General features: G+C 42.8%; 1 protein-coding gene across 1 annotated transcript; it reads right to left on the bottom strand.

Moving 5' to 3' along the window:
- On the bottom strand, positions 1-11,225 carry mapre2 (microtubule-associated protein, RP/EB family, member 2; the record flags this gene model as incomplete). Its single annotated transcript, XM_080546426.1, has 7 exons — positions 11,039-11,225; positions 9,033-9,160; positions 6,429-6,574; positions 5,989-6,205; positions 5,530-5,669; positions 1,189-1,347; positions 1-114 (listed from the first exon to the last, which is right to left on the bottom strand). The coding sequence occupies exons 1-7, from the start codon at positions 11,158-11,160 to the stop codon at positions 1-3; spliced, it is 1,026 nt and encodes a 341-aa protein (XP_080402552.1). The 5' UTR covers positions 11,161-11,225.
- Positions 11,226-11,635: the final 410 nt, after the last annotated feature.

Raw genomic sequence — 11,635 nt, 5'->3', positions numbered from 1 at the left:
TCAGTACTCATCCTGCTGGTCCTCTGGGACCTCCTCCTCTTGGACCTGCTGGTCCACGTCTTCTCCCTCCCCCTCCACCTCCCCCTCTCCCTCCCCGAGCTCCCCTGCTCCTTCCTGAGGGGACACAGACAGAGGAACACATGTCAGGCCTGAAGGAGCTTTAAAAAATAAAAACAATTATGTCAATTATGGTTTAGATGTTTTTGTTTCAAATCTTTTCCTTTCTTTTGCGCTGAACAGCACTTTGAGCTGCATTCTATGTATGAAAGGTGCTATATAAATAAAGCTTATTATATTATTAGACGGATCACTTCAGGCTACACCTTAACTGTCCCTCCTGAGACATCTACTACCCCCCTGTACTGTTTCTCCTGTGTAATATTATTTTTTAATTTTTTTAATTTTTTAAACGTCCTTCTTCTAGCACGATGACTGCCAATGACTCCAGGCCTGAGCGTAGATGACTTTTTCCTGATAGATTCACTTACTTGAATAAATGTATTTGTTGTAAGTCGCTTTGGAATAAAGCGTCTGCTAAATGCCACAAATGTAAATGTAATATTATTACTATTATTATTATTATTATTATTATTATTATTATTAAATACAGTAGCAAGTTATACCAACAAAACTGAGAGAGAATTGTTGTGGTTTGGTCAAAATGTAGTCTGTGAGTTGAATTCCAGTTCAAGCCAAAAATTATTTTCTAATACATTTTTCAAATAACTAATATAAGCATTGTGTTACACATAGGCTTACAGTTTAACTAATAAGCATTGTGTTACACACAGGCGTACAGTTTCTAACCCTAACACAAGCGTACATTTTCTTTTCAGACGAACTAGCGGTTCGTTCTGGTAACTGGTCCTCAAATATTTCTCTCAAAGTCAAAACTTGAAAATCAATAAGAGACTAGAGATACCCGACTTAAAGACTTAAAGACTAAGCCGACTTAAAGACTAAAAAGTATAAACTTCAAATCGCTTGTTCAAGCACGACAGCGTTTCCCTAAAAGACATACTGGAACATACTGGAACATAGCTATCGACTTTTGACAGTCCAGAAAATAAAGAGCAGCCAGGCAGCATGACCCAACAGATTTGAAAGCAACACCAGATTAACACATCGAGGGACATTCCTGTGAACGGTCGATCATGGGGTCAATATATATATCTATAGTCCACTGACCTGTTCATCTGTTGAGTAGAGGACCTCCATTAGCTGCTCTACGAACTGGGCGCTCTCCTGACCCTGGTCCTGACACAGCACTTCCACCTCTCTCAGTTTCCCGAAGTAGAAGTCCCGCTCCTTCTCCACTCCCTCCAGTGCAAGTTTTAATGTGTTCACCTAGGCACAGAATAAAGAACAAAGCACTATGGATTACAGGAGGCAGCATTGCATTTGAGAATGGACTGCACTTATATAGCGGTATTCTAAAGCACTTTACAACAGCCTCTCATTCACCCATTCACACACCCAATCACACACCAATGGCAGCAAGCTACCATGCAAGGCGCCGGCCCGCTCATTGGGAGCAATTTGGGGTTGTGTCTTGCCCAAGGCACACTTCGACACAAGGTCAGCCAGGGATCGGATGCACGATATTATCGGCACCGATATTTATCGGCCCGATAATGGGAAATTAATGTTTATCGGTATTTATCGGTTTTATAAAATTGTAGCCGATATAGAGCCGATGAGCTCATGCTGCTGCGCATGCGTACAGGCACGCAGTGTATAGACGACAGCGAAACATGAGCTTCCCCAGTGTGTCTGACATTCTGCAGAGTTTCTGAGGCAGATAGTGCGTTTGCAATTTGCAACACATGTTCGACAAAAGTTCGGAGAGGAGGGCAAAGGTCTACGAGTTACAACACAACAAATCTCATAAGTCACCTTAAGATTCACCATTGCAAGCACGCTGTATGGAAGGAATATCAACACTAGTAGCCTAGTAGCCTAGCCGCTCATGCTGCTGCGCATGCGTACAGGCACGCAGTGTATAGACGACAGCGAAACATGAGAGCTTCCCCGGTGTGTCTGACATTCTGCAGAGTTTCTGAGGCAGATAGTGCGTTTGCAATTTGCAACACATGTTCGACAAAAGTTCGGAGAGGAGGGCAAAGGTCTACGAGTTACAACACAACGAATCTCATAAGTCACCTTAAGATTCACCATTGCAAGCACGCTGTATGGAAGGAATATCAACACTAGTAGCCTAGTAGCCTAGCCGCGGAAAAAAAAAGCTGCTGTGCCTATTGAACACGCATTTGAAAACTGCAGGAAGTTCACTCGAGACAGCTCAAAGGCTCAAGCAATCAATGAAAAAATAATGGAGTTGATGGCCCTCGACGACCAGCCTTTCTCTGTAGTAGAAGATAAAGGATTTCGCCAGCTAATTTCACATTTAGAGCCCCGGTATACACTCCCAAGTCGCCGCTATTTTGCAGACGTGTGCCTGCCGGCTCTGTATGATACAGTCGCCACACACATCCATAGTCTGATCGATACTAGCGTAAGCCAGATAAGTTTTACCACGGACATATGGACTTCTGACGTTAGTCCAGTCAGTATGCTTAGTTTTACGGCCCAGTGGCTGGATGAGGACTTCAATATGAAGAAGACACTGCTGCATGCGCAGGAGTTCTCCGGTTCGCATACTGCGACAGCCATCCGCGGTAATAAATTACTCTTAGGTGAGCCTTTTTTGTTTTCATAAAAGGAGGCCAGATCTTGGCTAAAAAAAGCATTGTGCACTGTCTATAACAGATTCTGTTTGTTAGAGGAAATAATAAATGAACATTTGAAGAGTCAGAAGTGTTCTCTTTGTTGTGTTAACAATAGTGAGATCACTATGGAATATTAAATCATCAATCTTTGCTCACTACATAGCCTTTCTTACCTTCAGGTGTGCATGAACTACAGGTTATCAACTGTGAAATTATATCTGAATGGTCTTTATTGTCATTGATATAGTACAGGTACCAAACAACGAAATTTGGGAGGGGGGGCTCCCCTGGTGCTAGGAAAGAAAAAAATAATAATATCGGTTATCATATCGGTTATCGGCCACGAGAAGCGGGTAAATATCGGTATCGGTATCGGTTGGAAGAAATGCATATCGTGCATCCCTACCGCCGACCCTGCGATCAGTAGACGCCGGCTCTACCTCCTGAGCCACAGCCGCCCCAACCAAAGCAATCAGAAAGGCCAAAGCCAACTTTTTTATAACAATTATTAATGACACAAAGCTGATCTGGGAACAGATTAAGAATGTAATGGGGATCAGGCCTAGGAACCAGTTAGAGCTGAAACTGAATGGTAAGCTAATGCAAGACCCAGCACAAATAGCTGTAGCCTTTAATGAATATTTTATCAATTCTGTAGCCGAAATCGCACAGAATTTTCCCTTAACAACAGAAAACATTATTAAGGCTGACGAAAGCAAGCCCTCCTTCAGCATTCAACCTATCACTGAACTTAAGACTCAAGCAATCATTAATTCTCTTAGAGCCTCAACGGCGAAGGATATATATGGTATGGATTCTATAATGCTTAAATCTCTGAAAGAATACCTAGTCCCCCCTATTACACAAACTATCAACCTGTCAGTATTACAGGGGACATTCCCAAGTACCTGGAAGACCGCAATTGTATCTCCCATATTTAAGTCAGATGACCCCCAGAACATATGCAACTATCGCCCAATCAGCATTTTACCTGTGATTTCCAAGGTTGCCGAGAAGTGGGTATCAGAGCAGCTTGTTTCTTTCTTAAATAATGGTCCATTTAATCTCCATCCCATGCAGTTTGGCTTTAGGGCCCATCACTCCACTGAAACAGCTAACTGTCTCTTCTTAGAGAAGGTCCGAGCAATGGTTGACAAAGGAGGTGATGACACCGTAATATATGTGCATGCCAAGACCAAACATCTGGCTGCTGCCAAACTCATCACAGCTATGGATCAGATCACAAATTGGCTGAACCGTTCATGCCTTCAACTTAACGTAAATAAAACTGTAGGAATGTTTTTTACTAAAAGACAATGTAACATTGTGTCCAATATATTAATCTCAGGTAAAAATATTAGCATTGTGCCACAATTTAAATATCTGGGTATCATTATTGACTCCAATCTGTCATTCAAAACACACATTAAGAAAGTATGCCAAAGAGTCAAGTTTAGACTAACCAATTTTAAATATATCAGAAATGTAATGACTTTTAATGCTGCCAAATTATACATGAACGCCATGATTATGTCACATCTGACATACTGTTTGACAAGTTGGGGCCAAACTAGCAGCTCGTTACTAAAGCCACTAGCCATTCTCTACAAGCAAACCCTTAAAGTCCTGGATCAGAAGCCTAACAGCTCTCATCATTGTACTATCCTAAATAACCGTAAACTTCTGAGCTGGGAAGATGTGATCAAATACAAAAACACCTGCCTGGTCTACAAAGTCTTACATAACACTGCTCCTCCTCCTCTTAACTCATTCATAACCCAACGTAGCAATACCAGTCAGAGCACCAGAAGTACCACACGAGGCGACTTTCTAGTCCCATTTAGGAAAAGTAAATTTGGTCAATTATCATTCTCTGTTATAGCAATACAAACAAAAATACCTGGAACTCACTACCTACCTACATAAAAAATATACATACATACTCCACCTTCACAACACACCTTAAGGCATGGCTTTGCAATAACTATAACTGCATACATTAATTTCTGTCAGATGTGACGTGTGTGTTGTATGTACACCTCTATCTTTGCTACCCGCCTGCATATGTCTGTGTGTGCTTCAATGTCTGGATGCTGCTGTGCCTGTATGTTGCTGTGTCTGTATGCTGCTATGTCTGTATATTGCTATGACTATTTGCTCTTCCTTTGTCCCCTTTGTACTGTTCTTATCTCATGTACTGTATTGATGTTGCTGCCATTTGTGCTTGAATGTCTTGTCTCCCCGGCATGTTTGTGCTTGCTCCAATTGTGCTTGATATGTTTGTATGTCCTGCTCCATTTGTTTGTGTTTGCTGCAATTGTAATTTTTTAAACTAATGTATTTTATTTTAGGGAGCCTATTGTCAACTGGCCCGGGGACTACAGCTGGAAATTAGCCATGTAGGCTAAAGCTGCTCCATTTACTGTTGTTACAGTTAATTAATGGGGACTGTCCACGACATCATAAATTAATAAACTAAACTAAATTGTGCCAACTGATATTTACAGCATGCCCTTTTCTGAATTCACTCTATTGAATGTGCTACTAAGAATTTTTCCCATATTCCAACTGTCAATAAAATCCCTAAACCTGTCTATAAAATGACATCCTTGCACTGATCCACTCCTGCTTGTTTCGGGTTTTTACGGTAAACTAATCCTAGTAAGATGAGCATAAGGGAACTATAGTTCTGAGGCAGTTGTGATTACTTATGATGCTTAATTGAAACTGAAAATATCCTGACGAGTCCAAAACAAATAGAATGTTGAAATGTCTGTGGTGGTTGTGTTCGTGCTCGTACCTGTTCGTTGAGCTGTGTGACCTGAGCTTCCAGTTCCTTCTCCCCTTTGGCAGGAGCTGACGTCGCCGGGATCTTTTTGGCTGAGGAGGGTCTGGATGACGGTGTGGTGGGCTTAGGGGTTGAGCTTGCCCTGGTGGCTCCTGAAGCGCCGATACGGGTGTAACGTTAAAGACATGCATCGTAAATGGTTCTTTTAAGTGTTATTAATAAGGTGATGACAAATCTTGACTGACAAATCTGTCGGGTAGATTTTATTCAGGGGTGGAATATTGAGTGTGTTGAAACTTGATGGTGACGTTTGTAAAAGAGTACGGCTTACTCACTCCGTATGATTAGAGTAGAAATATGGACAGGTGACAAACTACAACTATATGGATGTGAATCAATCACCTCCGTATTAAACTACAGTCAAGCTTACTTTCTCTAGAGGATAGAGGTTGTGGAGGGTGCTCATCTTACCTGCTGTGGGGGAGCTGGCTGCATGGTGGGACTTCTTTGGCAGGTTGAAGATCTGCTCGCCGGGGTCGGGTGGGGGGATGGCGTCCTGACCCTGCCTGGCCTGGACCGGGTCGTACTCCTTGCCGTCGTAGTTGGCATCAAAGAACTTCTTGAACCACTGGATAAAATCGAGGTTGTCCTGAAATCTGCCTTTCACCAGCTTCTCCACAGGGATAATCTTTAGTGAAGGTGAGGAGGAGGAGGACAAAATAGATCAAGGACAAATCATTTGGGGCAGTTACATGACACACTCATTTGAATAGACATCCCAGGGAACTGGGTGCGTGTGAAAGGCAGTTAGCTTGATGAATTCCATTCCTCATGGCTTTGTGATTGATGACACTTACAAATACAACCAAATAGGCCACAACGGCACACCACTCAGATGTCATTCACCTCACCTTGTCCACATTCATCCTTTTGAAGGAGGCCTGCAGCAGCTTGAAGTTGTGAATGTACTCATGCTCCAGTTTAGCCTGGAACTTAACCTTCTTAAGACTGATGCAGCCTGGGAAGAGCAAATCCATGAATTGGCAGTAGGCCGCTCCTAGAGGTGGGGAAAGTAATACCACATATCAGAATAATGGTGCTTTTCCACTAGAGGGCTGACCCGGGTCAGCCCAGGCTGGCCTGCTTCTTTGGCGCTTTTCCATTTGTCGGCCTGGATCAGCACGGCGCGGTATGGCACGCTTCTTTAGCTACCCTTCGAGGGCAGGAACCTTTTTGAGACCCGGAACCTTTTTGCCAGGCTGCGTGTGACGTGTGACGCTGCACACCGTTGATTGGTCAATGGAAATCGTCATCCCATGTTCATAGATTTCATCACTAACGGCCATTTTTAAATACCACAACAGATTTCGCTCTAGGAAAATGTCACTTCTGTTTCTGTAATAACGTATTAATAAAGATTTGAAAAAATATGATAACCATCGTATTATCTTAGTTTAATGTCATTTCAATGCATCATAGAACTTTTATTTACAACAAGCATAACAAAAAATCGCTATTATGTCCTGTAGAACTGAAAGCGGCAGTTAACAGGCAGGTAACATCCATATGCTGTATATATAAATAATGTCTGTGTCGACCGTGATAGGAGTGTCGTATCGACACCATTCAAATGGTTTTGGATTCCCTGTCCTCTCCCCTATCCGGACACGTTTGAATTGTTATCCTAACCCACGGTAAATCACAGTTATTAACCCGCAAAGGGTGCCTCCGGGGACCATCTTTGCCCGTGAATAACACCGGCTATGAAGGTGGTACAAACACAATACTCCTTTGCTAACTTCACCATCGGTATACGGTCATTTTGAGCCCTTAACCACCGCGCTGACACCCCGAGAAGATATGCTTTTAACCGTAAACTCAATGAACCGGGAGTTCACCCACTGCTGCAAGCGTATCTATAACGAACGCGGAGATGGTATGAGCCCCGCGTCAGTCAGCCTTTCCGTAGAAATACGTCGCACTGTTATATATCTAACGTTACATGTTTTAAGGCTGATCTGTGCATGATAGTGCTGCATTATGTTGATCTATTTATATCGATCTATTCTTGCCAATTCCTTATTACCAGTGGAAAGGGGGAAGACTCAAACACTTTGAATGGGATAGATAGGACTTTCCGTTCAATGGAGGAAGCATGACACGCGAGTTCATCTCGCTTTCCCCCCCGTTGAGGTATTAAACAATCTAAGCAATCTAATCAGAGCAGTTGTTATTGTGTAATATTATTGATGGATGTGCCCTTTTTGATGGACAGCAGTGAGCGGATGACTGGATGTGAGCATGTATTTGACTAATGCCGATAGATAGTCTTGCTCCGAAACCCGAGCTGCCGCTGCAGACAGGATTGTTCCTTCAAACTACCGTAATTCATGCCCAATGCCCAATGTGCCCAATGTGCCCAATGCCCAATATGCCCAATCTAAAAAATTCAAACAGTTTCTGAAAGCAGAGAAGTTGCACTTTTTTAACAGTTGAACTTTTCTAGGCTTATTACGGTAGTTCACCAACAAAAAAAAGCATTTCCCCTGTTGAGCTGTATAGCGGCACTTATTACAGTGAAGTGCTCTTATGACACGTAACTTCTCCTTGTCCCGGGTCGCTCAGTATAATGGAGAAGTGTCAATACCCAGAACTGTTCAAAAGCGTGCCGGAGCGAGCCGAAGCGAGCCGTGCCAAGCCGTGCCGGGCCGGTCAATGGAAAAGCGCCATAAATAAGGCTGCTCTCGTCTGTGTAGTAACCATGTCATTAGAGCTACTTCAGTAGCATTGTATAGAAATGTTATATATGACTATAACAATAGCGTAATAAGAGTTGAGCAGTTATTCAAATAAATGTAATAAGGAGCCATCCATGTCCCACCAGTTTCACGACAACATCAACAACAAAGCGCTCAACTTCATCACAATGCAATCACAATGCAAAACAGGCTCACAATGCAACATCTATGTGCTACAACAACACTGCTAGCGGAATTACAGCATTAGTAAAGGAACAGGCGGAATCTATACCGTCAAATATTCTGCACGCCAAGTTTAGCTGACACTCAGACCTGTGCCTGTCCATCCCTAGACCAGAAACAACAGACTAGACAGCACTGAAGTGACAAAGAAGTGCAGCTTTCAACTAGAATTAGGCTAGTACACCTTGAGACAGGACTGAGTGTGTGTGTGTGTGTGTGTGTGTGTGTGTGTGTGTGTGTGTGTGTGTGTGTGTGTGATTCAGGAGAGATTAGATTACCTGGGGGAGGCCATGGTGCGGAGTCTTATTTATAGACGCTGTCTTCTCCGTCGGAGCTAGGTGAACGCATTCCCAAGATTTCTCTGACTACGTCTATTACCAGGTTATACGTCTATTACCAGGTTATGTCCGTTTATGAGCCAACCACTGATGAAAACAAAGCGAAGGAATTCCTCTGTATCCCGAGGAGGTAATGACTTGCTTGAGAGCAGTAGAATAAAAAGCTCTGTGTGGTTAACAGGATCATTGTACTTACCGGAGGAAAGCTGCTCCACTTTAGTGTAGTTTAGGCAGACTATGTCGTTGACCCAGGCCGTGATGTCATGCCTGCTCATAGTCTCCTGGGTTATTGAGGTAGAATATACGTTGACCGCCATCCCCCAACTGCAAATGACAAACATCACAACTCATAAGTAACAACAGTTTTGGATTCAAAACAGTCCTAACTTGCATAAGAACATGTGACCCTTTTGGACTATTTACATGTTTGGCCATATTTGTTGACCTAGGCCTACTTCATATCATGTTGAATGGTATGAATCCCAAACAATAATATCAAACCTAAAGTGTTGCGGCAGCAAGGCAGAAACCACAGGTCAAGGGGAAAGACACTTACAGTACTTGCCTTTGGAACAGCAAGCTAGTGTGCCTATGTACCAGATCGAAATAACAAACCCAGTTCCTTGAGATAATGGATTTTGTTCCAACCCATTTCCACCGAAAACATTTCTTCATTAGGTTACTCATCTATTCTAATTTAGTCATCTCCATTTCCCACATTAGGATTTGTAAAGGTAATAATAAGGTACAGGAATTTTAAGTTTAGTCGTAAAAACTATTTAAGCTATAATACTCATTACAAGCATAGGTAAAATTGCAAAAAGGCTTGGATGTAGCAGACTGGCAACCAGCTAGAATGCGAGTTGAAATGGCATAATCACAAATGGTAGGTTTAGGCTATGTCGTCTTCTGAAACGTGAGTGCAGTTATGTGGTGAAATGAAAAGGAATTAAACAAATAAACAAAAAGTAGAGATAAAATATAAATGCATTTCATCTGAGTTCTGAATTACAACATTTCGAATTGCAAAAATGGATCTCCCGAAGGAAGCTAGCTTTAATCTATAGAGCTATCCATAGATAATATACTTATATAATATCTATAGAGCTATCCATAGGTAATATATACGTATGTATATATATAATATAATATCAATAAAGCTATCCATAGGTAATATATACGTATGTATATATATATATAATATCAATAGAGCTATCCATAGGTAATATATACGTATGTATATATATATTATATAATATCAATAAAGCTATCCATAGGTAATATATACGACGTATGTATATATATATATGTATATATATGTGTATATATATAATATCATATCTATGGAGCTAGCCACCAACCATTCCTGAAGCAAACATTCCGCTTCCCTCCCGCTGTCCCAGATACCAGGAGGGTGGGACAGGGTGGGATCATTTGATTGCATTATAGGGAACAACTAAACCTATCCAATGACCACAATCAACCGTAATCATCTTCTGAAAGGCCAAATCTGACACGACAAGCTAGTTGTGGAATAACAGTTTAGATGACAAACCAGCTATCTTGCCTTATTATTGCGCAGAAACAGAGGCCAGCTCGTTGTCAACAGAAGGGGCGGCAGCTGACTGGCAGACTAGAACAGCATAGTGTTCTGTTTACAAATCGTGAAATCTGAAAGCTTAAATCATTAATGTCATAAGACAATTGCTTTCTACCATCCAGCCATAGATAATAGATGAGATAGATAACCCAACAAGCTGGGACCAACACCAAAATAAGATCCTACGTTACTGTAGTCGTGCAAGTGATTTCCACGGCGTTTCTAACACGTTTATAGCCTAACCCAAACATATCCCGTCAGTGGTCGCATTGGGTTCCAACTTTCAAACCCATTTCCACTTTAAAGTGTCAATGATTTCGCTTTGACAGAAATGTGAACTTGCAGAGGGGCCTTCTAGACGGTTTACGCCATGGCCATGGTCAAAGAGAGAGACGGTAATGACAAGTCAAGAAAGCAATGCGCTTCATGCAGGAGGCGACACCGCGCAGGGATCACAACACACAGGCTTGGTGGTATGGGGTTAGGGTTAGATAAGCCAATGCCCTCTAGCATGTTCCTGGGTTTTGCGGCAACCGTTATTTCCCCAAAGCCAAGCCTTTGCTATGAAGCCAAACGGCAAATGCGGCATTGCCCTGATTTACCTGTAGGCGCGCTCTCCTCGCACTGTGTTTTTCCTGTAAGGAATGATGTTGGTTCCGTTGTCCGGGATGATGTCGTTGTTATTCTCTCCATTCGGGGACAGTGCTTGTGTGGGACCAGGCATTGGGTCTCGAAAATATTGAACAGATAATTCTGTTCTGCTCTGAAAAAAACGATTCAATAAGCTACAAATTGCCGCACCTCGGGCTCGTTCTGTCTGCTTATTCTTCCCAAATCTCTGGTCTGGTGACGTCACTGCGCCCTGCCCAGTACAATACACCACAAGCGTCAACCTCCGCAGCGCGTGTGCGTTTCATTCCGGCGCCCATGTTAGCGGGTTAGAGAAGCCATACAGTGCGCGTGAGGCTGCCGCGCGGCACACCATCTAGAGATTAGGACTCGCGCCTATTTTTTCCGCGTGCCGCAGGCAAAACTCAATGTACACAGATAAGGCTGGGATAAGGCAGGCTAGTACACCTTGGAGCAGCTCCGCAGGTAGAGCCACAGAAGACACGCAGCCAGTGTGGACGCACACGCGCTGCTGAGGTTGACGCATGCGGTGTATTTTAAAGGCTGATCACGTGACTGACGGGAGGGGA

The sequence above is a fragment of the Nansenia antarctica genome, assembly GCF_963989245.1.
Source record: "Nansenia antarctica genome assembly, chromosome: 16".
In the NCBI taxonomy this organism is placed as follows: Eukaryota; Metazoa; Chordata; class Actinopteri; order Argentiniformes; family Microstomatidae; genus Nansenia; species Nansenia antarctica.
Note: the sequence above shows the minus strand (reverse complement) of the source record. Positions and strands in the feature narration are given on the sequence as shown.